Source organism: Melanerpes formicivorus, unplaced genomic scaffold (genome assembly GCF_026170545.1).
Source record: "Melanerpes formicivorus ecotype bairdi unplaced genomic scaffold, bMelFor1.0.p_v2 SCAF_3, whole genome shotgun sequence".
Classification (NCBI taxonomy): Eukaryota; Metazoa; Chordata; class Aves; order Piciformes; family Picidae; genus Melanerpes; species Melanerpes formicivorus.
In genome coordinates this window covers 29,335,901-29,363,642 of record NW_027142355.1, presented here as the reverse complement: position 1 = coordinate 29,363,642, position 27,742 = coordinate 29,335,901, and the positions used below count along the sequence as shown (strand labels likewise).

Below are 27,742 nucleotides of genomic sequence, written 5' to 3'. Positions count from 1 at the left end.
CAGCCTTACCGTAAAGCATTTCTTTCTAATATCTAGTCTAAATCTACCCTCCTCAAGCTTCAACCAATTTCCTCTCATCCTATCATTAGAAGCCCCTGTAAAATATCCCTTCCTGGACTTCTTGTAGGCCCCTTTCAGGCACTTAGAAGACTGATATCCAAAACTGCCTCCACAAGAAACTATCTGATACCCAAAAAACCTCAAAAACTAAATGTTTGCCTTGGAAAATTCAAACGAGATATATAACCCCAGCTTTTAATAAGTAAATAACCTTTGCAGCAGCTCATTTTGGGATACTGTGGGTTTACTTTAAATAAACAACTTGTGTCTTTCTAAAGCACTTTCATTCATTTCAGTCTATTTTGACTCGAGGTAATATCTATCGCACGGTTTCTGTAGGAGTTTAAACTGGAAAATAGTGATGACTAATTTTATCCTGAAGATGTATGATTATATTTCACATTCTGTGCACTTTTAGTAGAGATTTTCTTTTTTTTCCAGATGAGTGTTTTGGAGTTGTTTTTCCTTTTTGCTTTCAGGAAATTTTTACCTGACTATAGAACCATAGAATCATAGAATGATCTGGGTCGGAAAGGACCTCCGAAGGTCATCTAGTCCAATCCCCTCTAAAGCAAGCAGGCGCCATCCTCAACTAGATCAGATTGCCCAGAGCCCTGTTGAGCCTCACTTTCAATATCTTCGGGGATGGGGCCTGCACCATCTCCCTGGGCAACCTGTTCCAGCATTTTACCACCCTCATAGTAAAGAACCTGTTCCTAACATCCAATCTAAATCTACTCTTCTCTAGTATGAAGTCATTGCTGTTTCCTGCTTGTCCTTTCACTACAGGCATTTGTAAACAGTCTCTCTCCATCCTTCTTGTAGGCCCAGTTCAGGAACTGGAAGGCTTCTATTAGGTCTCTCTGGAGCCTCCTCTTCTCCAGGCTGAACAACCTCAGCTCCCTCAGCCTGTCCTTGTAGCAAAGGTGCTCCAACCCCCAGTCCCTCCTCCAGATTTGCTCCATGGACTACTGTCCATTTACATGTTTTGAGCTTCTCTACACATCCCACAATCTGGTATTAATTGTTTAGAATACCATATCTGAATTTTCTAACGTAGAAATGAAAGATTATATTGGAATATGTATGTGCAACAGCCTATAACTCAGTTGCTGTGGTAAGACACAATATATCTCATATTTGCAGCCTACTTGATGTCAGATTTTATCAGGCTGATGATGGTAATGTCTGAACTTCCCACTTCCTGAGAATTTTCAACAACATTTTAGAATGATACATATTTTAAAAGAAAGTATTAAAACAATTATCTTAGATTAGCTGTGTATTTGTACCGCCAGGAAGTGCTGTATGGTTGACTTATGCCAAAGAACTTTGCCCATCTGTGATATCTCATTAATAGTGACCACATCTAGACCAATCTTTTTTCACAATCACCACAGTCTGGTATGCAATACATTATCTATTGTACAATATTTTTAATGTTCTATTTCAATTAATTGCTTTTTTTTTTTTTTAATATTAGATTATCTTTCTTTTTTTCTTTTTTAATCTGATTTTGCTTAGAATTATCTCCCACAGCATCGGTTTCAGTATCAGCTGAAGATCCTCTTCCATTCATTTAGCTGCTTTAAATTCTGAAGTAGGCTGCCACACAGTTGAACTGTGGCAGGGTGAGCTCATCCTATCATAATTTTTAAGAAGATAAACTGAACGTCATGGAGTTTACCATATGGTTTTCATAGATAAGGTTGAGAAAAAAACCCAAACATTAACTGTGGATAGTATTTGCATTTATCATCCAATGAAATATTTTGAAAGCAGGGTGTGGCTGGCTAATTTATTACTCCTCCCACTGTGCTCTGCTGTGTTTCCAGTTTGAGAGGGAAAAACACAAGCTTGTATGTGGAATATGAGTCATAACCTCTCTTCTGCTACTGACTCACTTGGGACTTTGAGGTAAGTCATTCTACCTTATGTCTCAATCGCTCTGCCCCCAGGACAGCAAGGAGAAAAGGAACTATGGAAAGTTTTGCAATGTTTTTCCATAGATGAAAAGTATAGATACTGAGACCAATATTATTATTATGCAGTCCAACAATAATCTTATGTGCCCCAAATAGATTTTTTTACATAGCTTCTTCCTCACGTAAAGCAATTTTTTTCCATTTTGTAATGAAAAATGTTAAAGAAAGATTATGTTGTACCAAAGAACATCTTAGGTTACTGAAATACTTTAAAGTAGTTGTATTTGTCAGAGGAAAGTATATGCACCTTTCACCATACTGTTCTCTTTTGCAGCTGTAATGACTAATAATAAAGCTATACAGTGTTGCATAATTATTCATGATTTTTGAAATAAGTGGAGGCCCTGAAGTGCATGTAATTTTAGACAGAACTGGCTCCTACTCAGGTGTTTCCATACTCTCCTGGATGATTTGCAAGAACTGCAGGGAAATGCTGAACTTTGAGAAGTGAACTTTTAATACCTGAGCATATTCCTTAAGACTTACAATATCAAAGCAAATATCCATTAGTTATAATCTCTTATATTCAGATGAAGATGAGCTATAACAGCTATGTTATCTTTGTAGTTTTATTTCCCCACCGAAATATTTGGTTGTACACTGTAATGAGACATACTGGTATTTTTAATAACCCCTAATAAAGTAAAAAAATCATGTTTTAAGGAAACTATTGTTTAAAAAATGGTTCGCTTTCGTAGAGTGATATACTGAGAGTAAGCAAGGTAAAGCATGTAACTTATGGACACCAGCACACACATGAGCAGTAACCAGTACTCCATGGGGCAGGCAAGAACAGGGCCTAAGATGACCATGAGATGATGATCAAGTAAGTCTGTACCATGATATATATAGAGAGAGAAAGCAGAGTTTAACACTTCATCAGATGGTCCTGGAGGCAGTAGTTTGCATTGTAGGGTTTTACTTTTGAGAAATGTTCTGTCTTTCGTGTTCCTTTGAATACTTTTGTATTCCTGCTTTAAAGTACTTCTTGTGGATGTATCTGTGTGTTACCCGTTAAGGTACATGAGAGGGTTTAGTTGAGAACTGATCTTTGAGAGAAGTGGAACGACAGGGAGAACAGGCGTGGAGGCCTTCGCCGTTCCACGTGCCTGCCTACCCAGCTCCTGAGGCGCAACTGGTTGAAGGCAAACAATAACCGCAGTGCACAACTTCTGAGTCAGTGACTGCACCATTAAAAGTGCCCCTGCGCCGCTGCCAAGCGCTACAGCTGCAAACCTTGTCCAGGCATGAAAGCCTCCCTTTCAGAGCTGCTTTTTTATTTTTTTTTCTCTTCTACTCTACTTCTTCTTGACTGGTTTCAGCCTCCTAGGGGAATTTCCGTGGCTGGAGGCCCGCTTGGGGGCGGGGGGGCACCAAGGCGCCCCGCTAGCCTCCCTTCCCCGGCCCCGGCCACGCGCAGCCCAGCCCAGCCCGCGGGCCCGTTGTTGGCGGGCGGCAGGACCTGTACAACCGCCGCCCCGAGCCGCGGCCGCCGCCAGCCGGAGCGGGATGTTTCATTGTCCGGAAATGATGGAGGAGTGACTGTAGCGGCGGGGGGACAACGGGTGTGAGTGACAGGTTGTGCGCGCCCCTGCCCGAGGGAAAGGCCCACGGGCGCGGGGCGGACAGCGTGGGGGCGCGGGGCAGGAGAGGCGGCAGCCGCCGGGGAAGACGGAGCGGCTGCAGCGCGGATGTTCCCGCGGCCGGGGAGCTGAGGAGGGCCGGGCGCCGCAGCGGAGGGGGAGGAAATGCGGAGCTAGGGCGCGCCGCACTGCCGACGGGTTCCGACCGCGGCGGACCGAACCCCCCATTCCCCCCATCGCCTCCCCTTCGGGTGTCTCCCGCGGGCTCTCGGCTCACAGCCCGCGGCCGCCCCCGCCCCGCGGCCGCCGCCCCCCGTCCCCGTGGGTGCTCGCCGCGGGGGGCGGACGGCGCGCCCGCCGCGCCGCAAAGTTGCCGCCGCTTCATTCCTGTCCCTTCTCAGTCCCTCGCCCCGGAGCCGTGCGTTTTTTGCATAAAATACATTAACGAGCCTTTTCATTTGCTTGTTCCTTCAGGGTCGCGTGTTAGTTTTGTTGGAGGGGGTGCAGGCTCTTTATTACTCAGTGAGAGAGCTGGCAGATGTCCCAAGTGAGAGAACCTCTTCCTCCGGGGCCTGAAGGGCCAGAGCAAGCTTCGACTGAAAACAGCTCTTTGATCTCTCTCCCTCGAGGTAAGTTGCTTTAAAGTTTCTCTGTAATTGTTGCGCCTTTTATTTGAATGATACATTTACTGATTTGTTTAGTGGGTTTTAAATCCTCTTCTCTTTTCCCTCCCCCGACCTCCCCTCTTTGGTATAAGTCTGTAACACTTTCACTTCCAACCCTTTATTGTTTTAATCAGAAATGCCTATATATATATATATATATATAAAACCTCCATAATTAAAAAATGATGCACCAATGTCAGCATCGGTTCTCAGTACCTGGGAAACTGCAGTGATTCAGAGGCAAATGCTGCTCCTTAAAAATCACTTTCTTGTTTCCCAGCTTTGTGTCTAGAAGCTCTTTCCTGTAAAGCTGTCTTTCCAGGGTTTGCAGTAAACTGAGAAAGGTCGATTCAGGAGCAAAAGTGGTGTTCAGTTTGGAGATCACTTTTTTTTTTTTTCCCCTTTCTTCTTTCTCTTAGATTGTGATGATGCAGCTAAAACTAGTTTGTAGGAGTACTAACTTGTTTTGTATCACATATTCAAAATGTTGTTTAAAAATACATTCAACTTAAAGAAAAATTGTTTAAGTTATGTCTTGTATTTTCACATGATACGCTTATGTCCTGATCACCTGCATGTCAAGAAGTGCGACAAGGTGTATTGCAGCATATCCTCAAAACAGGGAAGTATGTTTGCCTCTTGAGTACTTGCATGTGAAGAGGAGACTTTGTTGTTGTTTACAGCTACAGCTTCGTATTCCGGAATTCTGACAGAAATTTAAAAAGTCTCTGAAGAACAGACAGATAAGCTTGTTCAAAAAGTTTAACTTTATTCATACCTGATTAACTGGAGCACAGCCTGGTAACACAGTTCTGCAGTTGTGGATTAAAGATTCAGTCTTGGTTTTGTAACTTGGGAAATCAATAGCTGTGTAAAATCAAAGTTGAAGATTCATTTGAGAAATCAGAAAGTATCTGTAGCTAAGTAAAAAATGTGCTGGCAGGGAGACACACTGAATTGGCTTATACTTATCTTATTGTTGGGTTGGTTTTTTCTTTCCTAGAGAATGACTCATAACTTCTAAACAGTAAAAAATAATAATAATGAAAGATTAGATACAGAATATCAAGTATGCAGGACTGAACTGCTAGAATCATGTTTTTGCCAGAAGCATGAGTATCTGTGATACTTGTTTATTTTATGTTGGTTTTAGCTGTCATGTGATCAAGTGGCCATACTGTTTAAATTCTGCATGTAGGCCATACGTCGAAGTTACAGAATTTTCAAGTCAATAATCTAATTTGCCTGGAAAGCGGTCCTGTTATTACAGTGCCACTTTACACCAAGCTTGCAGTATGAAATGAAGTTTTATATGGTTCCATTTTGTAACATTTTCGATGTATGCTCTTCCTTTTATGAAAAGTAAGTAAATCTGTCCATGGGCAAGTTATGTGCAAAGCATCTGAATGACACAATTACAGTTTACAGCTATTGAGACAGAGGATTATGAAGTTAGGGATCAGTGAGTTACAAACAAGTGTAATGTGTTGATTCAGGTTTGTCCACTGGCCCCACCTTTCAAAGTGCATGCTCTGCTTTAGCATATGTATAGTTCACAGAAAGACAAGGCTGTTATTTTACAGAATTCAGCACTTGAAGACATAATTTTTACTTTAATAAACTTAGATTTAAGGATAACTGTGGATATTTGTTGCTTTTTTCTATCCTAAGTCTGTTGGGGAAATGGGGGTGGAAAGAGGAAGAGGTGAGTTCATAACATTTCCAGTCTATATTCCAGCATTTCTGTTGTCAGTTTTGCAGTGTGTGGTTACAGGGTAAGGTAGTCCAGATATTCCAGGACTGAAGAGCTAAGATAATATGCCTGGAACTTTCAACACCCTCTGCTCTTTCTGCACTATGCCCAGGACATCCTGAAGTATACTGACTTTTCTAGAATTTGGTGGTAACTTTTAAAGATGTGGTTGAAATTCACATTATTGCTGGAAATAGGCTAGAGACATTTGGAAAAATTTTCAATCATTTAAAATAGTTACTACATTACTTAGAATCATCTCATTGTATTTGTGCTGACTCCATATATTTACAGTGAGATGCCTGAAATCTGTGTCCACATGCAAGTAAAGAAAAATGGCTTGTGTTGTATGTACAATAAAGCATTAAGTGCATTCTAGTGAGAAGGATTTTTGATTAGTAGCAGCATATTTTAATATGCTTTCTATATTTATTCTATGCTAAATGGTGTAGGCTACTCTAAGGTACAGACTAGAGGATGAAAGGTTTAACCTAATTTCAGCAAACATCTAGTTGATTTTCTGCCGCATGGTCCCAAAAGTGTAGCTCTACTCTTGCATTCTTGTTCAAGATCCTAGTCATGCCATCTGTCCTTTGTAGGTCCATAGGCCTTTGAATCAAATTATGACTAATTCTACCTGTGTGCTGTATAAGGTAGTCAGTCAACAGTGTCATCTCTATGCTCAAACCACTTTAAATTATGCTGTGATCAAGTGTTTTCTTCACTGGTAGGTAACCAAAATAATGACCCTAAGCATGGAATGTGACAATTTGTGACCATTAGCCTCTCTGCTTTAAGGAAAATGTTTCATATGTTAGAGCTCATTGAGAGGCAATGATTATTACTTAGACTGTGTGTAGACCCTTTCTTGTTTATTAAATTCTCTGCATTTGAATAAACCATAGAACACAAGAAAGAAATTCAGTGGATAAGGAACTATATTTAGAGAGTCAGACCACATTTTAGAAAATGAAGGCCTGTGAAACATAAAGTGTTTGGAATTCTTTTACCTTTGCCTGTTGGTAACTGAATGTAACCTAGAAAAAATGAATAGTATTTGGCTTCTCAATTTACAAATATTAATAATGACTACCATTCTCTTTATTGCAAATCATGTCACTGTTGCTGGATGGAGGTATGGTTCTGATTTGGTGTCTGAAGAAATCATCTACATCAGCTAGTATTTCCATTCAGAAGAATACAAAAGGCATGTCCTCGCGAGTGCCATTCAAACCTCTTCATGTTTTCTTTGCTTAACTTTTCATGAGGAGGAGCACTAAAGGAACGTGGGGTGACACAAGACTTACTGCAGGAAATGCTTGGAAATTGTTGAGGCAACACTGATTACTATCATCAGAATAACTGCATTTTACCAGCAATGCCTCAGTGTTATGAGTAATGGATTTTTTATTTTAACGGTTAACCAGTGTACTCAGATTGCTTAGAATTACCAAATACTTCCTCTATATTTGTGTTCCCACTTGCAATCTGACAAGAGTTGACAAACTCTGTGTTAATTTGTTTTTTCTCTATCTGTCAGTACTGCAGTGTTTATTGAACGTTACTAACTAAAATACTCAAAATGTTCCTAAGTGTTTTAGGTTTGTCATAAAAGTATACTTCTGCTTTCAGTTTCACATGCATGCTGCTTCAGTAAAGTGATTCATGTTCACATGGTTGTGATACACTTATTTCATAGAGTTGACTGTAAAGGTCTTGCATCCAATTTGAAATGCTTTTGTTCCATCTCATAAACCTATTTTATGCTAGAATAATTTTTCTCAAATTCAACTTCAGGCCCTCAGAAGTTAGACTTATGTTTGTTTTAAACACTCATTTTTAACTAATCAGTAGCATCCAGCAATGAATGTGTTATGCTAGTGTTTTAATTTGAATCAGCAATGCAGTTTTGAAGTGAATCTCCAGTTCTCCCCTGCTTTTGGTTTACATTATGGAGTGATCCAGGGGAGTGACCTAGACTGAATTCCTTTTGGACATAATAATTTGAAAGATGCACTGCAGGAATGTGCATAATGCACTCCAGCCACTAATAAGCCTTCAGTCTCTCAGATTAAATCTGAGAGCTAGTCCAAAGTACAGGAACACCCTGTAAAATGTATAATATGGCATGTCCCCTTAAAATCAACCCTTTTCACTTTTATTGGCTCATGGTGTTGCTAATGGAACCATAGCCACTGAGTATTCCTTAGCGCTTAACGTGAAGATAATTTCGTACGTACGTGAAACATTGTTGGATAAACGACATAAACTTGTAACTGATCATGTGCCAATGTGATTATTTGTGAAAACAAGCTTTCACTTACATATTTTAACTTTTAAATGTAGAATATCTATTTGAATATTGCTATTAATTTTCAATTTATCATGACTGAAATTTGTCCAGGGCAGTCAAAACTTGTAGTACATTCATATTTGTTCCATAGCTTGCACCTGGAAAATTCTGTGCAAGAGGTTTCCAAAAAGTTAAATTGCTCTAATTTTAAGGGGCTGATTTTTACAGTGATATTTTTGAGGCCACTGAAAGTTGTGATGAGACATGTAAGTGAAAGCCACTGAAATGAAATAAAACCAAATCAGTTATTTTAGTTTTCAAACAATTGTACATCTAAATGGAGGTTTCCAACTCCATACTCTCTGGATTGTCAATATTAATTAGATTGTACAACTAGTCATTGATTAAATGAGATTGTTGCAGGCAAATCATGAGCTGGAATGGAAATTTTGTTGCATGAGTAGAGCAGCTGAAGTTACTTGTTATTTGACATGCCTAAAAGTTTTAGGCATTTCATGAAGTAGTCAGTGTGTGATAATGGTTGTATTATTATCACGGTTTCTTTGTGGTGGTGCTGTGAACAGTGGAAGTTTAGGAAGGAAATAGCATCCTCAGTGGTTCCTTGACAGCAAGGGTATTCACGAACAAAGGAAACATTAGAAGTGCAGCGTTTGCTACAAGCTTTTCACTCCCTCGCAACTCCTGTAGGCTTGAAACAAAGAACTGTTTTGTTATCTTTCCTTTTGGAAACATTCTGCATGTTTTTTGCTCCTCATATATCTACTTTCATAATTAGGGTGGGGTAGGGTTGGTTGGTTGGTTGGGGTGGGGTTTGGTTGGTTGGTTTTGTTTGGTTAGTTTTTTTTGTAATTTTTCTTTTCTTTGAAGGCTAAAATCCCATTTGAGATGGTTTGAGTTTTTCCCATGTGCATTTAAATATATATCTACTTGTTCAGAGATAAAACCTTGGCATTCTGAGGATTCATGATTGCATTTCAGCAGCTAGGTTAAATGTAGGTACCTAAGTAAGCTTTACCATATGCTTCCATCATTCCTCTTCTCTTAAAAACTATTCTGCTGTTCTTGACTGCAAATTTTGGAGGTCATAATGACTATACTGTGCCAGTGCATTTTGCTTGTCACCCTCTTCTTGATGAAAACAATGGACTCAGGTTTCCAGAAGTCCTTGCTTTACTTGTTACTTGGCTCAGCCCATCACATTGTTGGTAAACAGAAAGTGAATGTGTCAGAGCAACAAAGCCTATTATTCTTGCAGCCACAGGATTTCAACTCATTTTACATCCACAGTGTCCCTATGTCAATTTACAAACCCTAAACCTGTTACTCAAGTCCAGTTTGTCATGTTCCTAGTCAAGCACTCTTATAGTCCGCATGCTTGGAAGAGGTGGCTTTAGTCAGTCTTTAGGCTTATGTGTCATGAAGTTAATAGAAATCAGCTGCTAATCACATTCTGAGGATGTGTGTATTTGACATCCATTCAATATGTACTACGTTATCATAAAGGTAGAATAAATGTAGCTCTGAAGAGGGATACTTCATTGGGAGGTTCTAAGAAATTTTCAGGAATTAGTTTGATCGATATCCCAGCAGCTTTATAAAGGCATTGAAGACAGAGTGGGAGGGATCTGGAGAAATTTTCTTGTATACATTTCTTGCCTAACTATACATAGTCTTTCTTGATAATTCTTGGCAAACAAGTTTTGATTCTATGAAATACATATATTGCTATGTAATTTTTGAAATAAATATTATAAAATCATAGTAAAATTGATGCAGATACTGTGAAATTGATTTATATACAGTTCAATAATTCCAAATGACAAAGAAATAGGAGTTCACTTTGTTTTCTTTTTTTCACAAAACACTCATTTTGAGATGTGGTTAAAATTTCAGTTGTCTGTAATATAGATATGATTCGGGTTGTTAACCATTTCAATTCTATAGTTTACCAACATGTTGTATCTATTCCTTATTTAAACTTTAAACTTGCATTGATCTCCATACATAAGTGGAGTTCATGCCCATGCTTACCTTCAGGATAAATCATCGGGTATTCTATGTGGGTGTCACTCTTGTGGGGCTTTTGAATAAAAAGCTCTTCAGCCTGAGGACTGTTGTTAGTTTAGCAGAGGGGTGTAGTCACACAGGCCACTGGTTTAGGGGCTGAACTGTGGTAGGTAAGAAGATTACGTTGCTTTTGTGACATGAGCTAGAGTGGTTTTGAAGACAGATTGGATTTCTACCTCAGTACTGCCAGAGTCAGAACATGAGTCTTTTCTTTCCATTATTTGAACTGCTAGAAAGAGCATCTCTTTTTCATCTTGGCTGTCATCTTTGGAGGTTAGTAACATGAGAGTGGAAAGGAGTACTAAAGGAAGCAGAAACTAAAATACTAAGGAATTACTACACAAAACTTCTTAAGGTTAAGCTTGATTAAAACAGAGACGTGTTATAAATTTATTTGAGGATACAGTACAAAAACACATACCTGCCTATGGCCAGATCCAGCCATTAATATTTGTGCCAGCTGTAGACTTTATTAAGGCTGTTCTGTCACAAGAGTGGCATATCAGAGAAGATTAAGGTCTTCATGTCAGTTCTTACTGGACTCATAGATAAGTTTCAAAAACTACCTTTATCCATATTCTTATGCACCTAACACAAAAATAATGGCATCAACAAAACACAGTCATGAGTGTTCTCGAGCCTGTCTTCATGATTGCTTGTTATTGGTATGCATGTGCAGAATTTAAAAAAAGGAGAAAAAAAAATCATGATTGGCATCAGCTGTTTGTTATAAGGGAGTAATCAATAAATTCATTTATACTAAAACTGGGACCTGGTGCATATTCAATAAAAAAGCAAATCAATTTATCAGTTTGCCTGTTTTCAGAGTTCTGATGCATCAGAAACTGTGTCTAGGAGAATCTTAAATAAACATAGCTTAAGGTCTACTTTTTCTAAAGCTCCATTGTACTCAGGTCTGCCTGGGTTGGAGTTAATTTTATTCATACTAGCCCCTGTGGTGCTGTATTTGGTGACTGTGACTAAAATAAGTCATTTGGCTGTTGCTGAGCAACACTTGAACATCATCGAATTTTGTGTTTTCACACTCTGCCCTCCCAGTGAATGGGCTGGCTGGTGATGGGCAGGACCTTGGGAGTGGACACAGCCCAGACAGCTAGTGCAGACTGACCAGAGGGACATCCCATGCTGAGGAACAGAAACTGAGGAGTGGAGGTTCTGAAGGAAGTAGCCATTGCTTAAAGACTGGCTTGGGCTCTGGTCTGTTTGTGAGAGGTGACAAGCAATTGCCTTTGCATCACTTGTTTTAATTCGTCTATCCTTCACTTACTAAACTAGATCTCAACCCACAAGTTTCCACACTCAGTGGTCTTTCTGTTCTCTCCTTCTTGTTGGGAGCTGGGGAGGGCAGAAGTGGCCATATAGTCCTTCACTGCTGCCTGGGGTCAGTGCATCACATCTACAGAACAGCATTTGACAGGAGATTAGCAGCTCCAGCAGGTAATTTTGGAACGTAAAGTGAGGTACCGAATACAAATTTAACAGTGTAGGTCTCTGTTAAGCACGTTCATGGGGAGATCTTCCTGTGAATTCAAATAGATCAAAGAACAAATAATTAATGTTCCTTTTTGCAAACTTCTTATCAACATTGTTTGGTGTTTAATTGCAGCATGGGATTTTTTATTTGTATTTTCTTTTACTTTTTAATAATGCCTCTTACTTCGTGTTAACTACAAATATCATTTGCAGGGTTTTGACTGGCCATTTACCCTAGCCAGCTAGAATCATAAACATGGAAAATACACAGACAACCCACATTAAATAAGAGAGGAAAAGAGAACTGAACTGGAAAAAATAATCCCAGGAATAAACCCTAAATTCTCATGAATAATGGTGATGACTTGTATTTTGCACTCCCTTCAGATTTCTTAGATAAAAATCTAATCTAGAACATTGAGGGCCTCATAATATTAACATTAGTTTTTCTTAGAGTTACTTGTTGTTCACTACATGAAATAACAGGGCTCTGCAAAGGCTGTATCCTATACCAGAAAATTGTATACAATAGCTCTTCATTTTTGTACTATTGCTGCTAGGTAGATCTCATAATCTTGGTGTTGTTACTGCTACTGCAGTAGAGTACTTTAGAAGCAAAATCTTTTAAAATGGCTCATTTAAGCTTACTATATGCAGAAAACAGAGTGCTTTTATGCTTGCTAACTCCAGGACACTACTTATGTGTGTTCACTCTAATTCAGGGCACTTCTCATACACTTTTGAAACACATCTGCACCTAATGCCTAACTGCACGGGCAAACTGTCATACTTCAGTACAGTCAGATTTGTATCTGATAGATATCAGGGAGGAATAATTTCTGGCTGGGGTTGTTTTTGGATAGGATGGGTATCTAGGTAAAATTAAGTCATCAGGGCAAGATGTCATTGATAGACATCTTTCCAATCATTTCAGTAACTTTACACCACTCACAGTGAAATAGTATTCATTTCAGGTGGGCTTGAGGAAATACTGACAAGTTATTGAAGATATGGTGACAGGAGTGAGGGCTGAGAGAGAAGTACCATGGAGGTAGCTGGGTCAGCCATTGCAGAAGTGTAAATTAATAGAAGGGAAGCAGCAGTGCTTGAAGGAACATGCTACTGTACATACAATATGGCATATATTATTTTGAATGATGTTCAGTGCTTCAGTTTAATAGGGTGGATAACGAAAGTAGAACGTTAGGATTTAAAATCAAACTGCTGTTGGTTACATAAAGAAACCAACCTTTAATATGTTGCAGTAGCAGTATGTGATTTTTCTGCATCTTCCAACTGGAATCATTGCTTTACTAGAGGATATGGTATCCTTATATTGTGATAAGGATAAACACTTTCATGTTTGAAACAAAGAAGCAGAGCAAACAGACTTTTCAACTGTTGCTTGTTTAGTTTTGCTGTAAATATTAAATATTGTATGTACACTAAAAAAAACAAACAAAAAAACCCCAAGAAACTGGAGTCTGAAAATTTTGAATGTTTTACTGATCCCTAGAGTAAGTAATATAAACTGATAATCTGCCACTGTTAATAATGAACAAAGTAATTCCAGATTTGGAAATGTTTCTTGAATGCCAGTAGGAAAAACCTGTAGCAGTCAAGAACAGAAATGCTTATGTGTTTGAATTTGACTATTAAAATATAAATGACAGTGAAAATGAAAGATGTCACGAGAAAATGCAGGTCTGCATGTGTTAACTGGCAAAATCATCAAAAAAAACCCCAAGAACTGAAATCTTGTGAAATAAATTTAAGAATCCCTCAAATAACCTTACCATGGAAATTTCCCTGCATCTTGTTAATTTTTCTTTTCATCATAGGCTAAATGTTGATTTTTATTCAGGAATGGAACTTAAAGGGGTTTATTTTCTTTTCAATAAAAAATAGGTGATTGTGTTAGAATAAATTTTCTGAATTTCTGTATTAATCAATTTTGAAGTTTCAACAATATTTCTCTTTAATTATATGTTCGATTTTAAATAATACAAAACAGATGATTGTGGAATTTTTGTGGCTTTTATATGCCAGAGCCCCGTGTACTTTGGCAAAATACAATGTTGGGATTTTGTGAAAAAGATACTGAAAGCTTTTATCTGAAAATATTGTGGAAGGTAACTAAATACAAACAACCTCAACTATAATTTGTTTTTACAGAAGCTGCTGAATATTATTTTGCCTGATTAAACACAGTATCACTGAAAGACTTTCTTAAAATGGAACCATTTTGATATGGATAAGAAAACAAATTGGAAACCAACTTTATTAGGAATTATTTCTAAGGAAACTAAATGAGCTGCTAAGACAAGTTGTATTTTATGCTCTCTTGGTTTTAACTTTCAAAGATGAGTTTTGTTCACATAGAGGAAAAATACCATAGAAACTAATATCTTAAAATTTCTTTTGACTTAGAAAACACTGGCCAAGAGAATACTGTGGCAGGAGATAAAAACATAAAACAGCCTTCCAGTAACCAAAGTATACAACCAGAGATACAAGACCGGTCTGTCTGGGGAAATTGCACTGATGGTGACCTCATCAGAAGTAAGTATTTCCAGAACAAATTATGCCATTTAGGCTTGCTTTCACTGTGTAACGGGATACTGCCTGTTGACTCAGTTAAATGTGTGTCAAATGCAATTGTGTTGCAACTATAATTCATGTATACTGATTTTATTTCCCAGAATGACTCCTGGCAGCATGCGTAAGCAAGGACATCAAATAAAGGTGTGATTTGAGTAGTACAGGGTAATACAGAACTCTGTACCATCTATATTATAAAGCCTTAATGTTAAACGCTTCTCTCACCATTTATAATGAGATCTGTATATTTAGTTGCAGTATTCAACTGTGCTGGATGTCATCACCCTTGATTTCTCAGGTTATATGTTTAAGTGGCAGAGTAAATTATGCCAAAAGCAATTGCTTCCGAATGCAATGCATACTGGTCAGGTGTAAGTTTCTGAACAGTTCTGAATCCTACAGTAGTTATTCCTCTTAAAACTAGAAGAATGCTGTAAGGCAAGGTTTTACACCTATGCTATGGAACTGTTTTCTTTTTAAATGCATTTTCACAAGTTCACATTCTTATTGTATGTCTTCAGTGCTTTAAAACATAAAAAGGTATGCAAGATTATTCCCATTTTTCTTCCTTAAAGATCATATGCTGTTCACAACTGCACCCTCCTGAGGCAAAAATATTTCTGTCTACTGCCAGAGCTAATACTGCTTTAAAATTCTGTGAATGCTTGAACCTTAGTTGCTCAAGGGAGGGGCAGCATGAGAAACTTCTCTAATTACAGGGTGTATTCAGAAAGCAAATGGACTAAATGCTGAGTGGTGCTCCAGCTCTGAAATAGTTGCCTGACCATACACTTCAGTATCAGTCTGTCTTTACACTGCACATGTATCTGTAGACAGTGGGCTAAATTAATATTTCTGAACCTGCTGTTGTCATAATTAGTGATTTTCTCTAGAGTCACCTGTTTCATTCTAGGGTGCATTTTTATTTTTGGTGGTTGGTTTGTGAGGTTTTTAAATCACATCTATACAAACGACTTCTCTTGATCTTTGTGTTAACATTCTTTTCAAATCATAGTTAATCCTTTTTTCTAAAGAATGAATCCAGGTAACTAGTTATACCATTAATGTATTGGATAACTACATCTTTTACAGGAAACTTAATTTTTGCATGTCATATATTAATCTGACAATTTGAAAATAATTCTTAAAGGGTTACAAGGAAGAAGAATTGTCCTGCACAGCTTGAGAGTTCACTTAATTCCAAAAGATTATTTTGTAGACCTAACTGTCCCTGAACAAGCAATTGCTTTGTGCTTGTGTTGAGTACATGTGAAGGTGTGTGTGGCATCTGCTGCTTTTGGAGAGGCCTCCTTCTCATTCCCTCTTCCTAAAGGCTTCCTTATTCCCAGACCCATGGGAAAGCAGATTTATTTCATAGCAGTTAGCAGCATCTGTGTGCTGTGGTGGACAGAACCAAGGACAGTAGGGTGGTACTGTACTACTTCTGATCTCTTCACTGCAAAGCCATCCTGTAGTGGCTGCACTGTGGGAGAGGAAAAGACACTTTTTTTTTTTTTTAATGTGTATTAGACGTTGCAGCACATTGCACAAGGTCCTGGTAGAGTGCCTTGACAGTTACATACAGTTACGTGTCTCTACAATAGGAGGGTTATCTGTTGCTGAATTAAGAAAGTGGTAGGAAATAGGGCTAAGAGAAAATTTGGAGGTATCATGTACTGCTTTAGTGTGCATAACTATGGTCCTCCTATAGTCACACGTAGTTTGACTTTGTGAAGAGCAAGTTTAGGTGAAAGCTGAAAGTTTCTAAATTCTGGTTGCAATAACTGAGTTTTGTGTAGAGTTGTTTTATTATGAGACACGTTTGAGTAAGTGCTATGATGCAATCTTCATTTATTTCAAATTCGTTAATTTTTTTAATCTTTAATGTTAAAGTCCTCTAGAAGGAAGAAATGAAAATGCTTAAGTAAGCTTCTTGTTTTATGTAGCTGTAGCTATGAGTAGAGAAGCCTGTTCTACTTAAAAAAACAAACCATTGAGGAACAGTGTTTAGCTCAATGACAAGTAGTTTGCAGAAGTTTTGCAACTTCATCTACGTCAAGCAGAGCAAAGAGAAGCTTGCTTCTACACAAAAATTACTTGGGTGTTTCATCTTAAATAACAAGTATTGAAGCTAAGAATGGCTGTGATTCAGGCAGAGAGGGACCTGGGGGTGCTGGTTGATGGTAGGCTGAACATGAGCCTGCAGTGTGCCCAGGTGGCTAGGAGGGCCAATGGCATCCTGGCCTGCATCAGGAACAGTGTGGCCAGCAGGAGCAGGGAGGTCATTCTGCCCCTGTACACTGCACTGGTTAGGCCACACCTCGAGCACTGTGTCCAGATCTGGGCCCCTCAGTTTAGGAAAGATGTTGACTTGCTGGAGCGTGTCCAGAGAAGGGCAACAAAGTTGGTGAGGGGCTTGGAACACAAGCCCTATGAGGAGAGACTGAGGGAGCTGGGGTTGCTTAGCCTGGAGAGGAGGAGACTCAGGGGTGACCTTATTGCTCTCTACAACTACCTGAAGGGGGGTTGTAGCCAGGTGGGGGTTGGTCTCTTCTCCCAGGCAACCAGTACCAGAACAAGAGGACACAGTCTCAGGCTGCACCAGGGGAGGTTTAGGCTGGAGGTCAGGAGGAAGTTTTACACAGAGAGAGTGATTGCCCATTGGAATGGGCTGCCCGGGGAGGTGGTGGAGTCACCATCGCTGGGGGTGTTCAGGAGGAGACTTGACAGGGTGCTTGGTTGCATGGTTTAGTTGGTTGGGTGGTGTTGGATGATAGGTTGGACGCGATGATCTTGAAGGTCTCTTCCAACCTGGTCTGGTCTGGTCTGGTCTATTCTATTCTATTCTAGTCTAGTCTAGTCTAGTCTAGTCTATTCTATTCTACAGATCTATTAGCCCACTAGACTACAGTTTGCAGAATACTGCATCTTGAGAGAAACTTGAGGTTAGAAATACACAGTTTTTTGAACATTAATCTATCTATTTTAAAATTGTTTCTTTAAATTCTTTTAGGCAGGGCATACTTCAGTTTCTTAAGTATTAGCAACCATTCACCACTGTTCTAATGATTTACTCTCTTTTGTTTCCCCATAGAGATTGTTTTCCACCCCCACAGTTGATAAATACTCCATTTGTGTTAGCCTTAGTTTTGAGTTTATAAATGTTTCCAGCATTTAATTTCCAAGGATTTCCTTGTTTGCAGCTGTTTTATCCTGCTGTGATATGGAAGTTGATTAATCTGTCAGTTTTACTGGCACACCAACAATAAAGTCCAGTGTTAGAGACTCTGTAATGACTTCATTATGCATGATTTCTCATTTGCACTTGTGAACTCAGTTTACCAGGCGACACCAGTAAACTAAAATGCTGCCCCTGTTTTCCACAGTAAGGCGTTTTCAGTTCACCTTACACTGACCTTGCAGTACTTTTCTTAACATCCCTTTTTTTTAATCTCTAGATGACGAGGTTTCACCCAGATTAGCCCTTCCCTCAACTCCTTTGGAACTCTCCTTCTCCCGCAAAAGAAAACATTCATAATATCCCTGGTAAATGGGTGATCCTAGGGGAAGCTTCAACCACAGAATTAATTTTGAAGAGAACTTGAGAGCCAAAGGTTACCCTGTATACTAACATAATCAGGGAAGAGCTAAATAAGAACAAAACAGTTATATTGCCTTTTTGTATTAATTGTTAATGCACTTGCGTAACTGTAACTGGAATATTGTGTTCAATTGGAGAGTTAGTGGAGAACCACAAATATCTCAGGAATGACTGGAGTAGTTGAAAACATGCCTTATTGTGGAAAAACTTGTGGAATTCAATCTGTTTAGTATTAACAAGGGAGGCAAAGAGGGGCTTGCCTGGTTCTTAAGAAGTATGATACCACAATGAACAGAAATTTGGTAAGATAGTTCTTCTACCATAGCAAATGGAGAAGTCGAAACACTGTTTGAGAGTTTGGTTAGACTAGAAATAAGGTATACGTTTTTTAACAGAGTAATTGAGAGCAGGAGGACTGCCAAATACTTGGTGTTTTTAAGTGTGTTATATCAGCTTTAGTCTTCACAAGGAGGCCATTTCTATCCATATCCTTCAGTTTTAGAATTTGACGTAGGGAGTGTCTCTTTTCCATAGCAGTTGCCTCAAACTGGGATAACCTCTGTATTTTTCAGCTCAGGTATTCTTCAAGGCAATGTTGAGAACTATTCCTTTCCCTTCACAGACACACACAGACTTCTTTTTTTTACAGTATTTCAGGCTGTAGAGGTTCTGCTTTTGAAAAGATTTTAGTCTTAGAATAGCTCCATCTCCATTTCCTAATTCTTCAACACTGTATTTAAAATATGTGTGCATACCTCATGCTTGTTTTTCTTTTATGATGTGGTGTCATGTAATGGAGATGTTCTGTCTTGTTATCACTCACATTTGGCAAGAGAGGAAGAGTGGATGTTAAAACATGCAACAGAGCAAACCGCGGCTATAGGAATTAAGTTACAGGACTGTTTGCTGCTTTGTGTTACCACAATACCTGGTTATGTTCTTTGGGAAAGATTTGAGAAAAACAAGGCTATAAAGGTGAATTTCAGAATCTTTAGGCAGAATTTTTACAGATGGTGCTAGGTTTTCTTCAATGTGTGTTGTTACGCAGGGAAAGGAATGTTTAGGGGGGAAGAAAATGCCAGTCTTGAACACTATTTGCTTGTGAGGATTTAATCTCCTTTCCAGTTCTCAAGCAGGACCTTATCCGTGTGATATTTAAGAAAACAAAAAACATCTACCATAGATTCAAATTGTCATGAATAATTGATTAATAATAACCCAATTCTTGAAATTAAATACCTAAAATATGCCCGTGTTTTACAGATAGAAAGGTCATTGCTATCCATCATTTCCAAGCTTCAAATGGCTCTTTCTCCTCCATGAAACACCCTCCTGATAAGCATGATTCTTAAGAGAAAGGGATGCTTCATTTCACTGTGTAGCGATTAAACAATTTTACATGTTCTTACACCCACTGTTTATTTACTACATTCTTCATTATTGCTTTTTCTTCTATCTAAATAAAAAACTAGGTATTTTTATCTGTTTGTTGTTTGTATTTTTTAGGTTGACATTTTAACTTTACATGGCTATTTATTTAATTTTAACATCTAGGTATTCCCTTTCCCTTCTGGTTAAGTGAGTGAGTGATAGTGTTTTTCATAGTTTAAATCATACATTTTGGGTTTGGGACTTTTTTCCCATCAGGAAGATAATCTACCGTTGGAATTGTTGCAGGTGTTGCTTTTGGTGTGTTTTTTTTTGTTTATTTGTTTGGGTTTGTATTATTAATTATTTTTTTTTACAGTAATCCAGATGTCTTTTTATCTTTTTTGGCTAATTTATGGCGCACAGTCATTTTACAATTATTGTTTTAGATGACTGTTTATTCTGTCTAAAAAATGGTGCACAGCGCGTGGGTTAACTTAAATGGCTCTCTTCAAACCTACAAATTAGGACAGATATGGTCTTCTTGCAGTATAACACTGTAAGTACAGAAATTTTGCATAATAGATCAATGGAAATTATAAAAATACATATTGCTGAGTCTGAACTATATATTCTTTTAGTTAAAAAAAAAAAGGCACTTTATGCACAGTATTCAAAATATAACCAAGAATAAGATAGTGTGAGCCTGCTCATGAACAAAACTTCAGTCAGTTCAATACATAAATACAGGAATGCAGTATTTTATTATTTAGATCCTTCTTAAATAAAATAAATCTCTGAGGAATTTGGCCAGTAGAAGGAATGGAGTCATGAAGGTCCTCCCTGAGAACTCCTCTCCCAGAGAGATTTTCTAATTCCCCAGCAGAGAACTAGCCTGTCTCTCTCTGACCTGGCAGATCTCTTAATACTTCTCTTCCAAAAGTCTTTCAAAAGATTCCCTCTGTGCTAACTGGGGAACCTGGTGGGTCTTTAACTTCTCAGCCAGATGTAAGCTGGCTAACAACAGATGCATTTTCAAAAACGTTCTCCAAAAATGCTCTTATCAGCTAGTTCCCTTTGCACAACACAGGAGGTAAAATGTGATTTAATTCAATAGTTTCATATCTTTATTTTTATTTTTTTTCTGGGAAAGAATTAATTTTCTTCGTAGCTATCTGCTGGGGTTATGCTGTGACAAGTTTTCAGGCACTAAATAGTGAAATGTGACTTTGATTATATAGACAGGAAGAAAGCCACCTAAATATGTTGTACAGAATATTTGGAGCATTTCTGAAGATTTCACTGATGATAAAGCATCTCATAAAAATGATATGTAAAATTACATAATTTAAACAAATTTTGGAATTAAGTTGTCTTGCAGGCAGGCCACTGTGTGGTGCATCAGTAGTGGGGGGTTTGGAGCACAAACCCCATGAGGAGAGGCTGAGGGAGCAGGGGTTGCTTAGCCTGGAGAAGAGAAGGCTCAGAGAGACCTTCTTGCTGTCTACAACTCCCTGAAGGGAGGTTGTAGCCATGTGGGGGTTGGTGTCTTCTCCCAGGCAGCCAGCACCAGAACAAGAGGACACAGTCTCAGGCTGCACCAGGGAAGGTTTAGGCTGGATGTTAGGAAGAAGTTCTTCATACAAAGAGTGATTGGCCATTGGAATGGGCTGCCCAGGAAGGTGGTGGAATCACCATCATTGGAGGTGTTTAGGGAGAGACTGGATGGGGTGCTTGGTGCCATGGTTTAGTTGATTAGATAGTGTTGGATGATAGGTTGGACTCAATGATCTCTAAGGTCTTTTCCAATCTGGTTTATCCTATCCTATCCTATCCTATCCTATCCTATCCTATCCTATCCTATCCTATCCTATCCTATCCTATCCTATCCTATCCTATCCTATCCTATCCTATCCTATCCTATCCTATCCTATCCTATCCTATCAGGACCTCTAAAGGACCTATGAAATTGCTTCTGCTGATGGTACACCAGTTAAAGCTGAAAAGAATGAATGATAGTGCTTTTGCAGTAGCCTCAGAAGTACAAGTGAGAAATCAGAAGCCAGTGCTATCAGTACACAAGATACCAAGAGATCAAACATTTTCTGTAGTCCAACTAAACTAATCAGATTTTGCAGCTGATGCACAGAAAAGCAAGTGGAGCTTCTGGAGCTCATATTTGCTACTGGTCACCTGGGTCTTGATGATTCAGCTGGGGTTGTTTAGATTTCTCTTCGCTTTTTTTTTTTTTCCCCCCAAATATGGATAAAGATGATGCACTCTTTCCAGCCTCTGTCTGGTAGACTTCTTCAGAAAGCTAGACCTTTTCTTGCTGAAAGTGTATCAATCTTCTCACTAATTTTATTTCCCCTAGGAATTTCAGGAATCAAACCTCTCAGCTGAGATAATTTTTAGATCCAGGGAATTTCACACCTCATTGCTGTACAGCCATAGCACTTTCATTTAGTTTCCATGCCACCCTATCCTGGGCAGAGAGGCATTTTCGCAGTTAGCTGTTATCTGTACAGTTACAGACTGACTTTTCACTGTTTACAAAAGTTGCCTATGGAAAGACCTAAGTGCTCATGAACTTGGTGTAGACCCTTGTAAACAGAGCTGCTGTGGGATGCCAGTGTTTTCTGTGTAGCCTCTTCCCTTTGACTCAAATCTGAATTAGAATCAGTCTAGGTTGAATCTAGGTTACATCAGAAAAACTATGATGTAGCAACCGTCACCGAAACATGGTGGAATGTTTCACACCACTGGAATGCCACAGGCAATGGCTACAAAGTCTTCAGAAGGGATGGGCAAGGGAGGAGAGGTGGTGTTGTGGCCCTGTATGTCAGGGAGTGTTTTGATTGTTTTGAGGTTAATGATGGTGATGACAGGGTTGAATGTTTATGGATAAGAATCAAGGGGAAGACCAGTAAGGCAGCTAACATGTTACAGACTGGCCAGACAGGATGAAGAGACAGATGAAATACATCTGGGAGAAGTCTCCAGAATGGTAGCCCTTGTTCTTATGGGGAACTTCAACTTCCTTGATGTTTGCTGGAAATATAACACAGCAGAGAGGGAGCAGTCCCAGAGGTTCCTAGAGTGTGTGGAAGATAACTTCCTGATACATCTGGTGAGAGACCCAACTGGGGAAGGTGTCCTCTTGGACCTGCTGTGTGTGAACAGCGCAGGACTTGTGGGTGGTGTAGTGGGATTTCCAACAGACTTTGGCCTGTTTGGGAACTAGTTGATAGGGTCCCTTGGGAGGCAGTCCTGAAGGGCCAAGGAATTCAGGAAGTCTGGACACTGTTCAAGAGGAAAGTCTTAAAGGCACAGGAACAGGCTGTCCTTGTGTGCCAAAAAATGAGCCAGTAGAGAATAAGGGTAACTTAAATTAATAGAGAGATATGATTGTAACTCAGGGAAAAAAGGAGAGTTCATGATCATTGAAGAACGGGAAGGCCACTCAGCAGGACTACAAAGTTGTCATGTGGTTATGCAGGGAGAAAATTAGAAGGGTCAAAGCCCAAATGTAAATTAATCTGTCTTCAGCTGTTAAAGACCATAAGAAATCCTTTTACAAATACATTAGGAGGACTAATAAAAATCTCTGTCCTTTATTGGATATAGGGTGTAACACAGTGGTCAAAGATGAAGAAAATACTGAGGTTCTCAATCCCTTCCTTGCCTCTGTCTTTAGTAGTAGGACCAGTTGTTCAATGGATACCCATCTCTCTGTGCTGGAAGGTAAGGATGGGGAGCAGAATGAAGCCCCCATAGTTCAAGAGGAAATGTTAGAGACATGCTGCACACTTAGATATATACAAGTCTGTGGGGCTGGATGGCATACACCCATAGGTACTGAGACAGCTGGTGGAAGTGCTCACCAAGCCACTTTCCATCATTTATCATCAGCTCTGGCTAACTGGGAAGGTTCCATTTGACTGGAAACTGGCAAATGTGATGCCCATTTATAAGATGGGGCAGAAGGAGGATCTGGGAAACTACAGACATGTTAGTTTGATCTTGGTGCTGGGGATGATCATAGAGCAGATCATCTTGAGAGCCATCATTCAGCATATCCACAACAACCAGCAAATGAAACTCCGTCAGCATGGCTTTATGAAAGGCAGGTCCTGCTTGATGAACCTGATCTCCTTCTATGACAAGGCCACCCACATAGTGGATGAGGGAAATGTCAATATCATGTACCTGAACTTTAGTAAGGCCTTCAGGACAGTTCCCTGCAGCATTCTCTTGGACAAACTGGCTGCCCATGGTCTGGGCAGGCACATTCTTTGCTGGGTCAAAAACTGGCTGAATGGCCAGGCCCAGAGTGTGGTGGTGAATGGAGTTAAATCTAGCTGGTGTCTGGTCACCAGTGGTGGCTGCCAGGGCTCAGTATTGGGGCCAGTTCTAACATCTTCGTCGATGACCTTGACGAGAGGATTGAGTGTACCCTCAGTAAGTTTGCACAACATCAAGCTTTGTGGGGCAGCGTTGATCTGCTGGAGGTGAGGAAGGCTTTGCAGAGGGATCTGGACAAGCTGAATCAATGGGCTGAGGCCAGCCGTACGAAGTTTAACAACACAAAGTGCTCAGCACTGATGAGGCCACACTTTGAGTACCATGTTCAGTTTAGAGCCTGCACTTCAAGAAAGACATTAGAGTGCTGGAACAGGTCCAGAGAAGGGTGGTGAAGCTGGTAAAGGGTCTGGAGAACAGGTGTTGTGAGGAGCAGCTGAGGGAACTGGGGTTGTTTAGTCTGGAGAAAAGCAGGCTGAGGGGGGAACTTAACTACCCAAAATGAGGTTGCAGTGAGGTGGGTGTTGGTCTCTTCTCCCAGATAGCAAGGAATGGATGAGAGGATGAGAGGAAATAGCTTCAAGTTGCATCGGGGTGATTTTTATTGGATGTTAGAAGAAAATTCTTCACTGAATTGGTTGTCAAACACTGGAATAGGCTTCCTGGGGAGGTGGTTGAATCACTATCCCTGGAAGTTTTTAATAGACTTGTAGACATACTACAGATGTGGTTTAGCACCAGACTTGATAGAGTTAGATAATGGTTTGACTCCATAACCTTTTCCAACCAAAGTGATTCTGTGGTTCTATTAATGTTTTGAAGCAATGCAGTTAATAATGGATTGCAATAGATGAGGAATTTGTATACTCTGTGTTGGCTCCATGCGGAGTCTTGCTATTGTCGATCCATCTACAGAACAGTAGTCAAACATCATGGAGAACTTACACTGCACCAGATGACCATAAGACAGATGTGTGTATTCTGCATGTCACCTGTATCCAGAACTACCTGGAGCCTTTCATTTTCTGTTCTGCTTTACTTCTGACTCCCAGAACCTCATCTGAATTTATGCTGAGGCTGGGGAAGTTTGGATGGCAGTAATCATCAATATCAGATAAAGATGAGATTCTTAAAGTAATATGAAGATTACTGTGCTGTGTTTGAACCTGAAGAAAATAGTATCTTAATTTCAGAATATTTTTCTTTGTTGTATTGGTTACACTGCAGAATGAATGTGCTGTTATGTCTAGATGGGAAAGAAGTGGCTCCTTAAACAGGAACGCTGTCTGAGTTCTACATTAAATAATATGCTGTGAAACCTGTGAGTCAGTGGTATTTTATACTGCTATTTTCAGTACTAACAGTATTCAGCTAGGCAATTTTAGCAAAGAAACACCAAATTACAAAGTCTGTGAAAGTATTGTCATGGAAGTTGTACTTTTAGGACCCTGTTTTCTGTCAAAACTTAACAATGGCAAAAATGTTTTTAGTTTTGCACATTTTGAAATTTAATTGTTTTCTCTGTCACTTGTGTGGAATGTTTGGACTAGGTTTATGCAGCTGAAAAGTAGTACTGTGTGCTGTGTGTACATCAAAATAGTTAAATTAATTCCTCAAAATGCAGAGAGCCAAAACAGTTTTTTAATATTTTGAATTTTGTATTTACTGACATAAAAGTGAAAGAAAGAGGAGCTCTTGGTCCCAGCAGAAGGCTTACCTAAGTAATTAAGGTTAAATATTTTTCTTCTTTAAATAGCTATCCAGAGGAAGGAAAGGTCTGAATTCTGCTTACTAGTTCTGCATTCTGGTGATACCTGTAGTGCAAAAGTAACCACAAGTACCTTTTCCTGAAGATATTTTTATAAAGGACAAGGGAAAACAAGAGCCTATGACCTATTTGCATGTTATTGTGGTGGTGACAGTGGTGGGTTTTTTCTCCCTGTAAAAAAAAAATTCTTCATGATCCAAACCCAAAGGATCACTTTGAAAAACATTCAAATGTCAAACAGCTGTGGTCACCCAGGCTATTTCTAATACTGGTTTTGTTAACTCATTATACTGATGAGGTAGGCCTCCAGAAATATTGAAGCTTGATTTATGAGAATGATGAATTATTAGCCACCTGAGCCTTAACTATTTTTAACTGAACTAGTATTCTGAATGTTTCTGTGAAAACACATTTTTGTGTGGAGACTGCTCATTAAATTTGTGATCATGAAATGCAAAACCGTGTTATTCTAATACAGGAGCTTTCAAATTTTGAGTTTTATGTCTGGACCAATGAAAATTAGAAGCTTAAATTTTGCTTCTAAACCAGCTTGCCTCAAATTCTGTGCAGTAACTAGATTATCATGTTTTGACTTTAATCCAAAGCTGTAAATATTACCATACTTGTTTAGAGAAAATGTCAAGATTTAGCAATGCCAATGTTAATTACAGTAGAATTTCAACTAAGAGGCTATTTCCTGTTGCAGAGATTCCTCAAGTTTAACTGTGTTTTATTGATTTACAGCTCAAACTTAAGGTTGTATAATGTTTGCATAAAATGCTATGAAGTTTGCTTTTGAGACAAGTCAAGTAGAGCAAACTGTCAAGCGTACCTGTAAAAATTTGACCTTCAGGGCAAGGTTTTTGTCCCTGAGAGACAGTGTAAGCTGTTAGAAGGCATGTACCTTTTCCCATCTCCTTTCTTTGTTAGGACAGATGCATATCTTAACTGCAGTCTGTAAACCACAAGTTGAAATAAAATAACCTTTTTAACAGAAAAGCAATGAAAGACAAATTATACTCACCAAAACTAGCCATAAGAGCAATGTCAAACCAGACTAAACATCTTTTAGGTCTGTGCAATGCAGAAGTACAGGAAATTAATGAACAGTACTCTTTTTGCTTGAATTTTAAGTTGAAAAACACATTAAGTTTTGGTGAGAAGGCTTGAAATCAGCCTGCCTGGAAAGGTTTCTCTGAGTGATCAAACTGAGGTTTTCACAGTGGTGGTCTAAAAAATATTTGGATGTGAGGCAGGATACAAAGGTAACTTTATGTAACACACATGTAATTTCCATATATGTAATTCTATTAAATTGCATTTAGCAATTTAGTAGTTCCTAGCTCACGTTGTAACTATGACTTTATGAAGTATTTCCCTACCTCAAAATATATTCTTCTGTGTGCTCACTTTTTTTAGTGGTATATAGTCAATATAATATTTATAATGTAAAATTAGTATTGAGACTTATTTCTATATGATAATAGATCTTTCAGTGGGACTATGCACTGGTTATACAGTGTCTAACAATGGAAGGTTCATGGATCTCAAGGAGATTTAAAGATCTACATGTTTTGTAGCAGTCTTCATTGCAGTCATTCTGCAAATTGTTCTGTGCTGGATTGAGACTTGAAAACTTGAAACTAGTGTAAGTTTTATATTTACAACAAATAAGACAGTGTTTAACCGTGGAAAGATATTGAAGGGGGGAAAAAAATATACAGCACCATTTTAAAGCAGGAATTCTAGTAAAAGGTGGGGTTTTTTGCTTTGTTTGTTTGTTTTCTTTATTCTTCTCATTTTCTGTGCTGTGCTTCCTCCTTGAACAACCAAAAATAACCTGCCAAAAGTTTTCTTTTGTTATCACATCTGCATCCACACCAGAATCCTGCTAGGACAGCTGGAACAGAGTGTGAAGTTTAGGTCTCATTATCAGTATTTGTTGGATATTTGTTGAACAAGTCCTTATGGAAAAAGACAGAAGGCTTGGTTGATAGCACCAGAAAGTTTCTTGTAGAATCATTCATTTTACTCTCAAAACTTAAATCTATTTCACAATTACTATAATGGAAAGACATTTTTTTGATAATTAAAAAGGGAATTCTTTAGAAAATATGGTAATTTTGAAAGAAAGCAAAGGGTATGTGGTGATATGGTAGAAAGAGAAGTGGTGGCTGTCAC

General features: G+C 38.9%; 1 protein-coding gene across 3 annotated transcripts in view; it reads left to right on the top strand.

The window, feature by feature from the left end:
• Positions 1-1,871: 1,871 nt before the first annotated feature.
• The window catches only part of MDFIC (MyoD family inhibitor domain containing), a 51,436-nt gene continuing 25,565 nt past the window's right edge, over positions 1,872-27,742 (top strand). The window contains exons 1-3 of one of the 3 annotated variants that reach the window (XM_068169886.1): positions 1,872-1,977; positions 4,103-4,257; positions 14,352-14,483. In XM_068169886.1, coding sequence (XP_068025987.1) covers positions 4,167-4,257; positions 14,352-14,483 — 223 coding nt within the window. In that variant the 5' untranslated portion in view covers positions 1,872-1,977; positions 4,103-4,166. Of the gene's footprint in view, positions 1,978-3,520; positions 3,624-4,102; positions 4,258-14,351; positions 14,484-27,742 lie in introns of those variants that run through there. The other 2 variants (XM_068169888.1, XM_068169887.1) reach the window with 2 other exon arrangements.